At 36.9% G+C, this 12,222-nt stretch overlaps 1 protein-coding gene across 1 annotated transcript in view; it reads right to left on the reverse strand.

Annotated features, from left to right (window-relative positions):
* Positions 1 to 12,222, reverse strand: part of OSBPL6 (oxysterol binding protein like 6) — a 162,689-nt gene that overhangs the window by 14,613 nt on the left and 135,854 nt on the right. Inside the window, exons 14-16 of the mRNA XM_015561821.1 lie at positions 11,392 to 11,465; positions 3,206 to 3,313; positions 1,421 to 1,558 (exon numbers count right to left, since the gene is read on the reverse strand). Coding sequence (XP_015417307.1) covers positions 1,421 to 1,558; positions 3,206 to 3,313; positions 11,392 to 11,465 — 320 coding nt within the window. The remainder of the gene's footprint in view (positions 1 to 1,420; positions 1,559 to 3,205; positions 3,314 to 11,391; positions 11,466 to 12,222) is intronic.

A 12,222-nucleotide genomic window follows, 5' to 3' on the forward strand; every position in this document is an offset into this window, starting at 1 on the left:
TGATAGCATCAATTATCACTATGAATAATTAAACAAGTACTCAGTTGTGAATGGGAGTCTGTGAATCTGGTAATGCATGATTAGGGACCTGGGAGGCAGGTGCATATCAAATTTAGTGCCTGACATAAGATTTCTATTTTACCTTTCCTCCATTATAAAAGTGATATATGTGCTCATTATTTCTTTCTCTTTTCCACTCATTTATATTTCTAAAATCACTAGTAATTACAAATATCCAAAAACAACTACTACTAATTGTCAGAATGTTTTCTTCCAAACTATAATCTATGCATATAAAAATAGCATTTAGCAACTATTTTATTTCTTTCTTTTTTTTTTTTTTTTGGTCAAAATGCAGTACAGATTTGCAATCTCAAATGATAATATTGCTAATCAACTGTGTGGGCAAACTTTTGGCTGCTTCTCCCATGCCAAAATAATAATAATAATAATAATAGTAATAATAATAAAGCCTACTTGACTAAATTTCAGTAAAAGAATACATTTCTGAAACCTGACTAAATAAGAGATTCCTTGTTGCCACAACCTTGCCAAGACTCATAGGCATGAAAACAATCCAATAAAGCTTTTATGATAGTCAGTGGTAACCTCCCCAGACCATAATTACCCAACTAAATATGCTAGACATTATCCTTCTCAGTTCAAATTCACGTCTCTGGTTAAGATATCTTTATACATAATATCCTATCCTATATAATAAAAGCCTAATATGCTAAGTGTCTGACCATACATTCGACCATTTGACCAGTCACTATGATATGCACTGACCACCAGGGGCAGACGTGCTGACTGGTAGGTTAGCTTGCTGTTGGGGTCCAGCTGATTGGGACTGGGCAAGATGGGCTGGACACGCCCTCGAGCCCTCCTGTGGTCCCTCCCCGGCCCCGATTATGCACCAGTGGGGTCCCTCAGCCTGGCCTCCACCCTCTCACAATCCGGGACCCCTAGGGGGATGTCAGAATGTCAGTTTTGGCCTGATCCTTCAGGCCAATCTGAGGGACCCCACCAGTGCATGAATCTGTGCAGTGGGCCTCTAGTGTTATAAAATACATGTGCAAGCATGAATGATGACTCAAATTCTTTTATTCTTTCTACAATGATTAGCTAGTCTCCTTTTATATAATACTCTATATAATCAACTATTTGGTTACTCTAAAATATAAATCATACAAGAAAATTAGAATAAGTGCTTGATTCTTTCCCTTTATGCATCAAATTTAAGTGTCATAAGTTGATGTTCAGAAGCATTAAGTGCTCAGTAAATAGGAACCAACATAGTTTTCATGCTTTTGCCTTTGTTACAACTTGGATATCTTACAATGATGTTAAAAAAAGTCCCAGAATCTCACTTTCTTTAACACGAACTCACTGTTGGGGCTAACACCCCAAAGAACGTTACCTCATTCTCTGATGAGCTTGCAGAGAGGAGCACTTCCTGGGCATCAAAGAACTCAGAGACAGATTCTGACATGGAGAGGCGGCTCTCATTTGCTACTTGCTGTGACAGAGGGAGACTGACATGGATTTGCTCGCCAGGCTACAGAAGAGAGAAGCATATGGTGCAATCATTATTGGTACAAAGAATAGCTATTTGTTCAAATTAGACCATGATGTGCTACCCAGATTTCTAGAGAATTTCATACCATATGTTAAAAGAGTGATGACCACAAGTAATTTTCACTTGCAACTCAGAAATGACTGCATAAATGTTCTTCAATATGTCTAAAGAATCTAAAAGGCATAGTTGAAAGGTGCTGATACCATAACTTGATTTCAAATTTATGCCTAGTATTAAGTGGAATTTAACAAACTGGGTCCCTATCAATACCCCAAACTGACTATAGTAACGAGTTCATTCTCATATACTTATGTCTGTCATTACTAGTTATATTCCAACTAGTATACTAAACCTCAAAAAGTATTTGAAGAAACACTATAAATATTCTAAGAAAACAATCTACAAGACTAATTTTTAAAACAGAATATACAAAAGTCATTTTGCAAGGAAACATGACTAGAGTATTAAACCTTATTTCAAACTGTATTTTTCATTCAGTCAGTGATAAATATAATTCTCAACGAAGATATTTAAGTTTCCATTAAAATATGTGTAAGAGAACTGTAATATATACATTCTACATATGTACATTCTAGTAAACATTTCAGGTTTAAAAATATTCAAGCTGAGACTGCTAACTAATATTTAAATGATCGAGTTTTAGAAATACTTCTAGATTATTTCTGGGCAGCTGAGTGAGCATTAGTGTCATCAGAGATCATGGGTACCAGGCAGGTGGGCAACTTTAGAGAAGCTGCCTTGAAATGACATTTCTCAAGGAGTTAGATGGGAGAACTGCTGCACTTGTAGATTTCTAGTAAAAATGTTTTTGGCACAAATATGACCTTCATATTAGGTAAAACTCTCACCTTGTTGTATGTAGGACTATATCTAAAGGTCTAATATCACTGTTGTGAAGTGTTAATTCTCATGTGATAAAACAATAATTTTAAAAAGTGTTAAAAAATAATTACACATTCAAGTTTAGCCCAAATACTGAATGTTCTCCTATCCTCTTACCATTTCTTCAGAAATTCTTCTGAAAAAATGGAATAAGAGCACCTGCCTCAGAGGGTTATTGGGAGTGTCAAATGAGATAAAACATGTAATGGGGTTAGCACAACGCCCAGCACATAATAAGCATTCACTCAACACACATTAGCTATTAATTATCATCAGCAGCAGCAATAGCGGCATTCGTATTATCTTAGAAAGGTCAGATGACTAGTTAGATAGGACTTTAAAAATAAACCTTAAGAAAATGTTCATTTAGCAATTTCTCAGCTAAACACTAAAAAAAAAAAAAAACACTGCATGAGCCATTTCATAATATGAACATTTCAAATGAAGGCTGAGACAGATACAGAAAATTCACCAGATGGAGTAGACATACACTAAATATTCGGTGGCATCCGGTGAACGTAGGAATAGAGAAATAGACCCTGATCCCCAAGAATGTCAAGCTCATGTACACCCTTCCCTCCAAAGAATACTGAACTGCCAGCAACACAAATATTTATGCAGGGAATGATGTTAATAGTGAAAGAACAGTATAAAAATAAACAAAATATGCAGATTTAGATGCTATAAAATAAGTACTCCACATCTATTAAAATTGAGCCTTACCTCATCAGGGCTAGGAATAATATTTACACTGACAACCTGATCACAAATAATAGATTCTGAGTGTATTCTGCTCAACCGACTCCTTAGTTCAGCATTCTGGTTGAGTGCCTTAAAACAACAAAAACCGCACATGTAATTTCAAGTTAATAAGCAAGCATAATACAGAACAAGCACACAGGTACATTTCAGACAACAAAGACTATGATGTCCTTAGCTGTAACTTTTGGAGTCATCATAAGCCTGATCCTACTGGTAAAAAGGAAACAAATTGCTCAGAATTAAGAGATTCATTTTGTGTCATATAAGACTACTACTCAGTAGGTTAGAGGGTTGAAAGAGGTCTTGGATTTCATAAAAACGATTCATGGAATTTTCTCTCCCTTAGGTCAGGCCCGTTACACCCACGCCCATCTACCACCACATATATATTACATTTTAGACCTGGGGATTAAAGCTATTAATTCTTTCAAATTTTTTTGTTCTAGTCTCTAAAGTTTGAAAGCCAGATTGTTACCTTAAAAATTACTTGGAATTGAAATGAACAATGAATTGGCTTTATAGTTTAGAGAATTATTTTTCAGTTTGGTGAAAGGAGCACGTAATTAGTACATATGACAATGCAGCAGAACCAAAAGGTGCCTTCACTGAACAGCAGAGACACGGACAAGCGTAATGAACAGAACACAGAAAGGAAACTAACTGCAGGTTATCTGTATCACATTGCTTTCAGCACCAGTAAAACACGGCCTGGAGAGCAGCTCCGCACAGCACGGCTCCCTACAGGAGCCCGTGGACAAAGGTGCATGCATCCGATCGATGCAGGGGAGCATCCTCCATATACATGAGAGATGTAGCTAACCAGAGTCACATCGGGTTTCCAGGACAAGGCCCAGTGAACACAATAAACCAATATACAAATGCCATATAATTATAAGTCGGTGCCTATTAAAACACCCAGGATAAAGTATAGTGGCTAATGTCACATCTGCATGGTGGAGTGCATAGACCTTGAGCATGGAACACAGAATGGTCTCTGTTCTCTCCCTTCAATCCAGCTTCTGTTTATTGAGAAGAAAATTGTTCACTCACAGCTTTTGGCTTTTGTATAAAGTCTTTAGAACTGGTCAGTAAAATATAATACACTTGGTCTGATGGACAGTCAAGTATTGATGGATTAAAGATGGATATAGTCATTACATTTGCAGGTAGGAGGAAATACGTGTCCAGTTTTAATAAATAAACCACGTGCTTCAAGGGAAGAATTCTAATGTCTACATTCCGCAAAGGTGGTCAGGATCATTTTTCTTTTTAAAAAATATTTTTATTAATTTCAGAGAGGAAGGGAGGAGAGAGAGATAGAAACATCAATGATGAAGAGAATCATTGATTGGCTGCCTCCTGCATGCCTCCAACTGGGGATCGAGCCCACAACCCAGGCATGTGCCCTTGACTGGAATCGAATCTGGGACCTTTCAGTCCACAGGCCCACGTTTTATCCACTGAACCAAACCAGCTAGGGCAGGGTCATTTTTCTTGGAACAAAATCTCACTTAGCATTTAAAGAGAAAATACTGATTATTCCTATCCACTGCCACTACTACACATGTGCTTATTTGTTCTTTCATTATTACTCTGTTCAAAGTATATATTGAAAGTTGTCTTAATTACTGAAATAATTGAAACCAGATGTATTTTGCTGTTTTGGACGTTGAAGGCCTTGTGGTAGGTTGTTTGATGGTTTTATTTGCAGAATCACAGTCTTGATTTCAGGGTTTCATACAAACCTCAACTAATAGTTCCTCCAAAGTGACTGTACTCTCTGTTACCAGTGGAACAGAGTTCATGAAACAACCCCACAAAAACTCAAGGGCAAGGTTAAGTAATGGTTTTTCTTAGGGTGGGAGTTTTAAACACAGGTCTGCCATTTATAAGAAACATTTTGTAGAACTGTTTGCTCTGGATATTTAAAAAAGTGAAATTCTCATTTAAGCCCTCATCTTGTCCAATATTCACTGAATGTGATTCTGCCTACAGATATGCATGAAGGCACACAAGATAACCTCTAACCATTAATACCCATAAGGAATGAGCTAATATTTTTAAAGGAATATTTTATTAATAATATATATGCAGTGGTAGAAAAAAGTTTTACACAGCACAAAAATGCATGGAAATAAATATACTGTTCCAACTCTGACAACCCCAGTGGCAGAAAGTGTGAGCATACAACTGAGCATGCAACAGCCCACTTCTGTGCATCTTCCCCGGAAGCTCCTCCTTTTGCCTCGATCGTATGGACTGTTTCTTTCTTTTTTTTTTAATTAGTATTATTATGTTTTTATTGCTTAAAGTATTACAAAGAGTATTACATATGTCTCCTTCCCCCCTCCCCTCATCCCCCACTTGACATTCCCCTGGCCTCCCCTAAGGACTGTTTCTGATATTTGCTATAACTAGTGAGCTTTGTGGTGTAGAGCTGTCAGGCAGTGCTCAGGACCACATTTATTATTTCCTTCCCTAAAACTCAACTATTTTCTCTGTAATTATATCTCGGAGGCCTTGGGAACATTGAGGAATACAGGTATGTTCAGTGAAATGATGCTGTTAATGATAATTAATATGGAAGATGCCAGGTTATGGCAGAAATAATGTATGGAATGCACCCAAGGAGTCTGGACGAAGCAAGGAAAAAGGAGGCAGATCCCCAGCCACTCCCATCAGCCAACGAGCAAGAAAAGCTATGGGGACTCGTCAGTAGTAACATTGGTCTACTAGCGGCATGTAGGACCAGAGGCCTAACAGGGAGGCTCAGGAACTCTGCCTAGATTCTTCACCAGGCAGGTTCTGTACTTACTCTCACTACTTGCCTTTGTTAATGAACTTGGACTTCACTAAAACTCTCCAGATGGTATGTGCATTTCCCCAACATCTCATACACACTCAAGTCTAGTATATCCAAGAAATACACAGCTCCTTCCTAAGCTATTAAAGAAGTTATCACCTTGAAGATGTGAGCCAGAGTCAACTGCCCCAATCTCCATCTCTCTGGCTATGAACTACCATTCATCCACCCAACCAGGTAATGGGTGAACATTTGCCATAGGCTGGGTGTTCCTTTGGCATACATACTCTTTACTGAGTGGAATTGTGGGTTCTGGGAAGGCCTGATGGCTGGAAAAGGATATAAAACAGAGGGCAAGATGGAATAACCAGAGACGTAAACTCTTTGGGTCAAAGCAAAACTGGTTCAAAAGGAATGAGAAAATGAGTATGGAAACTGTCCCAGTTAGAGCTACCAAGAATCAAATTCTGGATATCTCTTTAAAATAACCTTGTTTCTTTCAATGAAAAAATACATATACTTGGAAAATGTAGTATATTTATAGTATAGTTTATACTATGCTATATTTTGAAAATGCAAAAAGTAGCAATATATTTTTAAAAACTCATACCTTAATAATCAACCAACCATTGATAGCTTGGTGTATTTTTTCTTATGTATTTTTTAGCTTATGCAATGGTACATACTTCATGTTATACATGCCACTTAGTCTCTGCATATAAACATTTATGGTGCAAAATATTCATAAACATGATTTTAATAGCTGCATAATAAGCAATTATTTCCTATTATTGGCACTTACGCTGTTACTGAATTTTACTAGACTAAATAAAGCTGCCATGAATGGTCAAGAGCATAATGATTTCTGCATTCAGTTTTACCTCTTAGACTATAGATATCAGCCATGGACCAAAGGGTTAAGGGCTTAATTAATATTGCCAACTCATGTTGATAATTATATTAATTTGAAGCTACTGTATAGCTAAACAAACAAAAAGATTTAAAAGATTCCATGAAGAATATCGTTGAACAGAAAAAATTCAGCCAAGTCTCAGGAAACTCTTTTTGAATTCAGAAACAAACAAATATATATGGAACTTTTAGCTCAGCATTTAATATTTATTTGGGATATGTGAATGCTATAGATAGAAAGGATGGTAAATTCTATGATTGGAATTTTAATTATGCTACTCGGTGCCTTAAGCCAAATTATTTTTTTAATTTTTTTAAATTGATTTCGGAGAGTAAGGGAGAGAGGGAGAGAGATAGAAACATCAATGATGAGAGAGAATCATTGACCGGCTGCCTTCTGCATATGCCCCGCGAGGGATCTAGCCCACAACCTGGGCATGTGCCCTGACCAGGAATCGAACCGTTGACCTCCTGGTTCATAGGTCAACATTCAACTACTGAGCCACCGAGGACAGGCAATGCTTAAGCCAAATTTTTGCTTACAGCATAACCAATGGACATAAGATACTGGGGGATAGTGGAGGCTAGGGGACTGTCTAGGGCGGGGGGTGGGGAATGGACACATATGTAATACTCTTTGTAATAAAAAATTAAAAAAAATAAATAAATAAAAAATAAAAAAAAATTTTGCTTACATTTCCATTCACACCACAGTTCATTAATTCTAAGATGCACATTTCCCCCCACATTTAACACCTCTGAAGCACCGAATCACTTTAATTGACAGCAGTTTTTGTTTCTTAGTAGTGCACAAAATGATGGTCCATCTAACAATTGGTGGCATTTTGGTTTAATGAAGTACAGTAATTCTAGATGGAATATAAGGATCATATTCTGATGCTCATATTTGTATAGACACAACACCCACTGCATTTAGCATAAGCTGTGCACAAATTCTGGGGCCAGAAATCACATTAATAACAGTAATAAAGTATAATGTATTAAGGACAGACTCAAGTTAAGTTGAATCTTTTATTAGTATAGTAATCTGGAGTGCTGAGGTTACCTTAGTCTTATTGATATGACTTGAATTTGGTTTCCAGGATTTTACATTCATTGAAACACAAAACTATAGCTGTTGTGAAATAAAGTCATTTATAAAGGGCTAGATGTCACATACAATGGTCTGTCCTACAGGCTTGAATCCAGCATCTGTACTGTCTCTCAGGTGTGAAAGTTACTTTTAAAGTTTCATGGAGGTAAAACAACAGAATTATGTATGCCTTTGTGTACACACAGATCAGGGGAGAAACATCACTTTAGAAGAGGGATTCATTATACTATTGAGTCTTGCAAATTATTACATGCCCAAGGCAGGCAACAATTTAGGCTGAGCATGTAGTGAAGAATGCTAATTTCATGTATATTATATACTTTGTGCCTTCTAAAAGGATGGAATTTGCCAAGTTGGTATATTTTAAAGCTTTATTGAAAAACAGCATTTTAATAATAAGATATATATCAAATAGGACTAATGTCAAATAAAAAATATGCTTTAAAGATGTTAGACTAGTTTAAGAAGTTATTTAAATACAGTCTATCTACTTCCTTCCCTGTGGGGAGATTTGACTTGCTAATGGGTCATAAAATAAATATCTGGGGATTTAACTGATGACATTTGAATGTGGATCAAAGATGTCTTTAGGCTATCTAAATTCACACCGCAATGTGAAGTTATATTAATATAGAAACATTCAGAACAACTGTCTCAATGTTCTAAAGTTATTTAACATCTGCTTCAATTCTAAGTGCTATATTAAAAGAGGGACAATAAAATTAGAGTTGGCCAATCAAATGATGGCTCTATCAGTTAATTGTTTCCCACCTTCAATGTCTCCTTATTTGCGTTCAGTCTATATGTTATTTGCTGCTAAATCAGATTCTGCTAGCTGAAACCGGTTTGGCTCAGTGGATAGAGCGTCGGCCTGCGGACTGAAGGGTCCCAGGTTCGATTCCGGTCAAAGGGCATGTACCTGGGTTGCGTGCACTTCCCCAGTGGGGGATGTGCAGGAGGCAGCTGATCGATGTTTCTCTCTCATAGATGTTTCTAACTCTCTATCTCTCTCCCTTCCTCTCTGTAAAAAATCAATAAAATATATTTAAAAAAAAATAAATCAGATTCTGCTAACCATTTCCTTATTGACTTTATCAAAACTCTTTAACCTTGATCTCAATGGTCATCGCTATCTAGATTCTTCAGCTACCTCCCTGGGTTTCCATCAAAGGATCCTCTTTTTTTTTTTCCAGCCTGTCCTCTATTTATGTTCTCTGTGGCAGCACCATTGACCCTCTTTTATTCTGACTGAAAACACAATTTATCAACATCTATAACTTCAGTGACATACTGGAGTATCTATCTTTCTCTCCAGCCCAGGCCTCTCCCCTGAGCTCAAGATCTACATACCTAATTACTTATTAGATTTCCCACAGTCACATCAGTCTCCACAAAAACCACTCATTATTTACCCTTGCCAAATCAGTTCCTCTTGTAGTCCCTCTCTTGGGGAAAGAACTACCATCTATGCAAGTAAACAACCTAAAAATTAGTTTTGACTCTATCTCCTTGTCCCTTTCTAATATTATTCAGTTGATCTCTGATCCATGCTGATTCTTCCCTCTCAGTGTTTTTGAAATTAATCCCTTCCTTCTACACACCCTGTCACCTCCCTAGTTCAGGCCTGCACTATCTTAAACATCTTAGAGTCTGCCCAACTGATTTTGCCTTAATTCTATCTATCTTCCATACTGTACCAATAATCTTTCTAATATACAAAAACATGTAGCAATATTTCCAATTTCTGAAATTCTGATTGCACTCATTAGTTAAAATTAAGGCCTCCCTAACATTGACAAGATAAATCTCAACTCCTTTGTGTGGTCCTTAATGAACTGATACCTCCTCTTCCTAGACTAATGCTTCCTGTTCACTCCATGTTTCTGCCATTCTCCAGATAGCTCTGCAGTGGTCTAACCATGGAGAGTGATTCTTCAAAGAGTGAACTGACAGTCAATTTAAATGTTTAAGCTAAGGCTACAGTGAGTTGCACAGAAAGACCAGCCTCAGAGGTGATGGGAGTAGGATTGGTTCAATGGGAAGGTAGAGATTGACACTAGAGTGTGAACATAGCCAAAATGCTGTGATAATTAGAAGAACTGAATTGTTGTGAATAGGGTATAACTAACCATCTTTATAGTACCAAATTATTTTTTACATCTTTTGAGGATAAAATTGAGCATTTTGGTTAAAAAAATATAAGAACAACAAAAATCTATTGAGGCTCTAGGTCTAGATGTGAGTAAATATGTTTTGATGAAGGAAGGAAATATTTAACCCAAAGGATGCAAAGTTGATATAACTTTGCTGTATTTTACTTTTGACATGTTAACATCAGGTCCTTCCCTATGAGCTTCTGCTGTATATTCAGGCCTAATTCAAGGCTCAGTTCCTCCTGAGCTCCTCCGTTCCTCTGAATAACCAGAGCCCTGGAATCTGCACCATCCACGTTCCAATGTGAATGGACTACAGCCTGGTCCGCTTAACTGTTTCCTCATAAACACTGCTCATCTCATGAGTCAGATCATGAGCTTCCTGGGAACATGGCCAGGGCTACTTCCATGTTGCTATTCCACACCTTGCATCGTGTTTCATATATGGTCAGTTGAATGAAATGAATAAAAGAATAAACAAATGAGTAACTTTAAAAATTTCTCTTTCTCATCATTTCTAATCTGACTGGATACCCCAACACAGACCTCTATTTGCCATTCTCTGTCTTACCAACAGGTAAATAAAAGCAAGCAAGCAAGCAAGCAAAAAATCAAACACATTTTCTCGTTTTTCTTATTGCTAAGCCTCCACAAACAGATACATCTTAAGGAAACAATGCAGCATGTAGGGGCAAGAGTGCATTTTACGTTTACAAGACGACATTTACATGTTTACTTCACCATTATTTTGATCTTCTGATTCATGATACTCTTAGAATAGTTATTTAGAAGGTCAATTAACATGGACTCATAGCATGTATTTGTAACAAATACATGCCATGAGAGTTGTCCAGGGAAAGCCATTAATGTGCTTATGAGTAAAACCCTCTGCAGACTGGCACATAGTTGCTGCTTTTGATGCTCATGCTCCCAAGTCCCTAGATTTGCACTGGAAGCAGGATATGCACCTTAACTGGCAGTGTTTCACCTTAACTGAACACAGAAAACATGGTCCAGATAACAGCACTCAATAACATGAAACTTCACATTGAAAAGAAACTGACAGTTCAGGTACATAAAACATGGTGAGACGGTTTCAGTCTAATTCCTAGGGACTGAGGGAAAGTGTTCAAGCAGGAGCTGACCCACATGGAAAACCACTTACCCAGGATTTGCTTGCTCCTTCACTCTGATCCAAGGCACCAGGAAGTGAACAATATTTTATATAAACACTGAGTTCTCACGCAAAATCACATAACAGCATTGAAGTCTCGAAATTTTTAAAAGTGCATTTATAAACTAAAGAAAATATTAATTTCAGAGCAAGTACTCAGTGTGAAAAAAGCATAAGTATAGCATTAAAGGCTTTTAATCAGAAATTTCAACTTTGAAATACATGGGATTTAATTAATATTCACAAGATAAATTTAATATATATTGAATACTACATAATGAATAGGTATTGAGTAATATCTACTATATAATATATATTGAAATATGAAAGTATAACTTTAGAGAACATAACTTAAATAGGAAGAAAACCCTAAGAGTACAAATCAGGAAAAAAGAGGTATAACAGTAATCAGTAATTTTCAACAGATTGAAATGTATTTTAAGTTGAAAAAATATTAAGTATGGAATACCTAGTAGATTTAAAAATATATATATTTTTATTGATTTCAGAAAGGAAAGGGAGAGAAAGACAGAAACATCAATGATGAGAGAATCATTGATCAGCTGCCTCCTGCATGCCCCCTATTGAGGATCAAGTCCACAACCCAGGCATGTGCCCTTGACTGCAATCAAACCCGGCACCCTTCAGTCCCCAGGCCAATGCTCTATCCACTGAGCCAAACCGGCTAGGACAAAAATTGGGCTTTTGAGTCATTCTCCCTTGAGGAATATAAGATCAAAATTGTAAGAAACAAACAAACACACATACACTGTAAAATTTTAACACAGAAAGTAAAGAGACTATTTCCCTTTCATCTACCAA

The sequence above is a fragment of the Myotis davidii genome, unplaced genomic scaffold (genome assembly GCF_000327345.1).
Source record: "Myotis davidii unplaced genomic scaffold, ASM32734v1 scaffold370, whole genome shotgun sequence".
NCBI lineage: Eukaryota > Metazoa > Chordata > Mammalia > Chiroptera > Vespertilionidae > Myotis > Myotis davidii.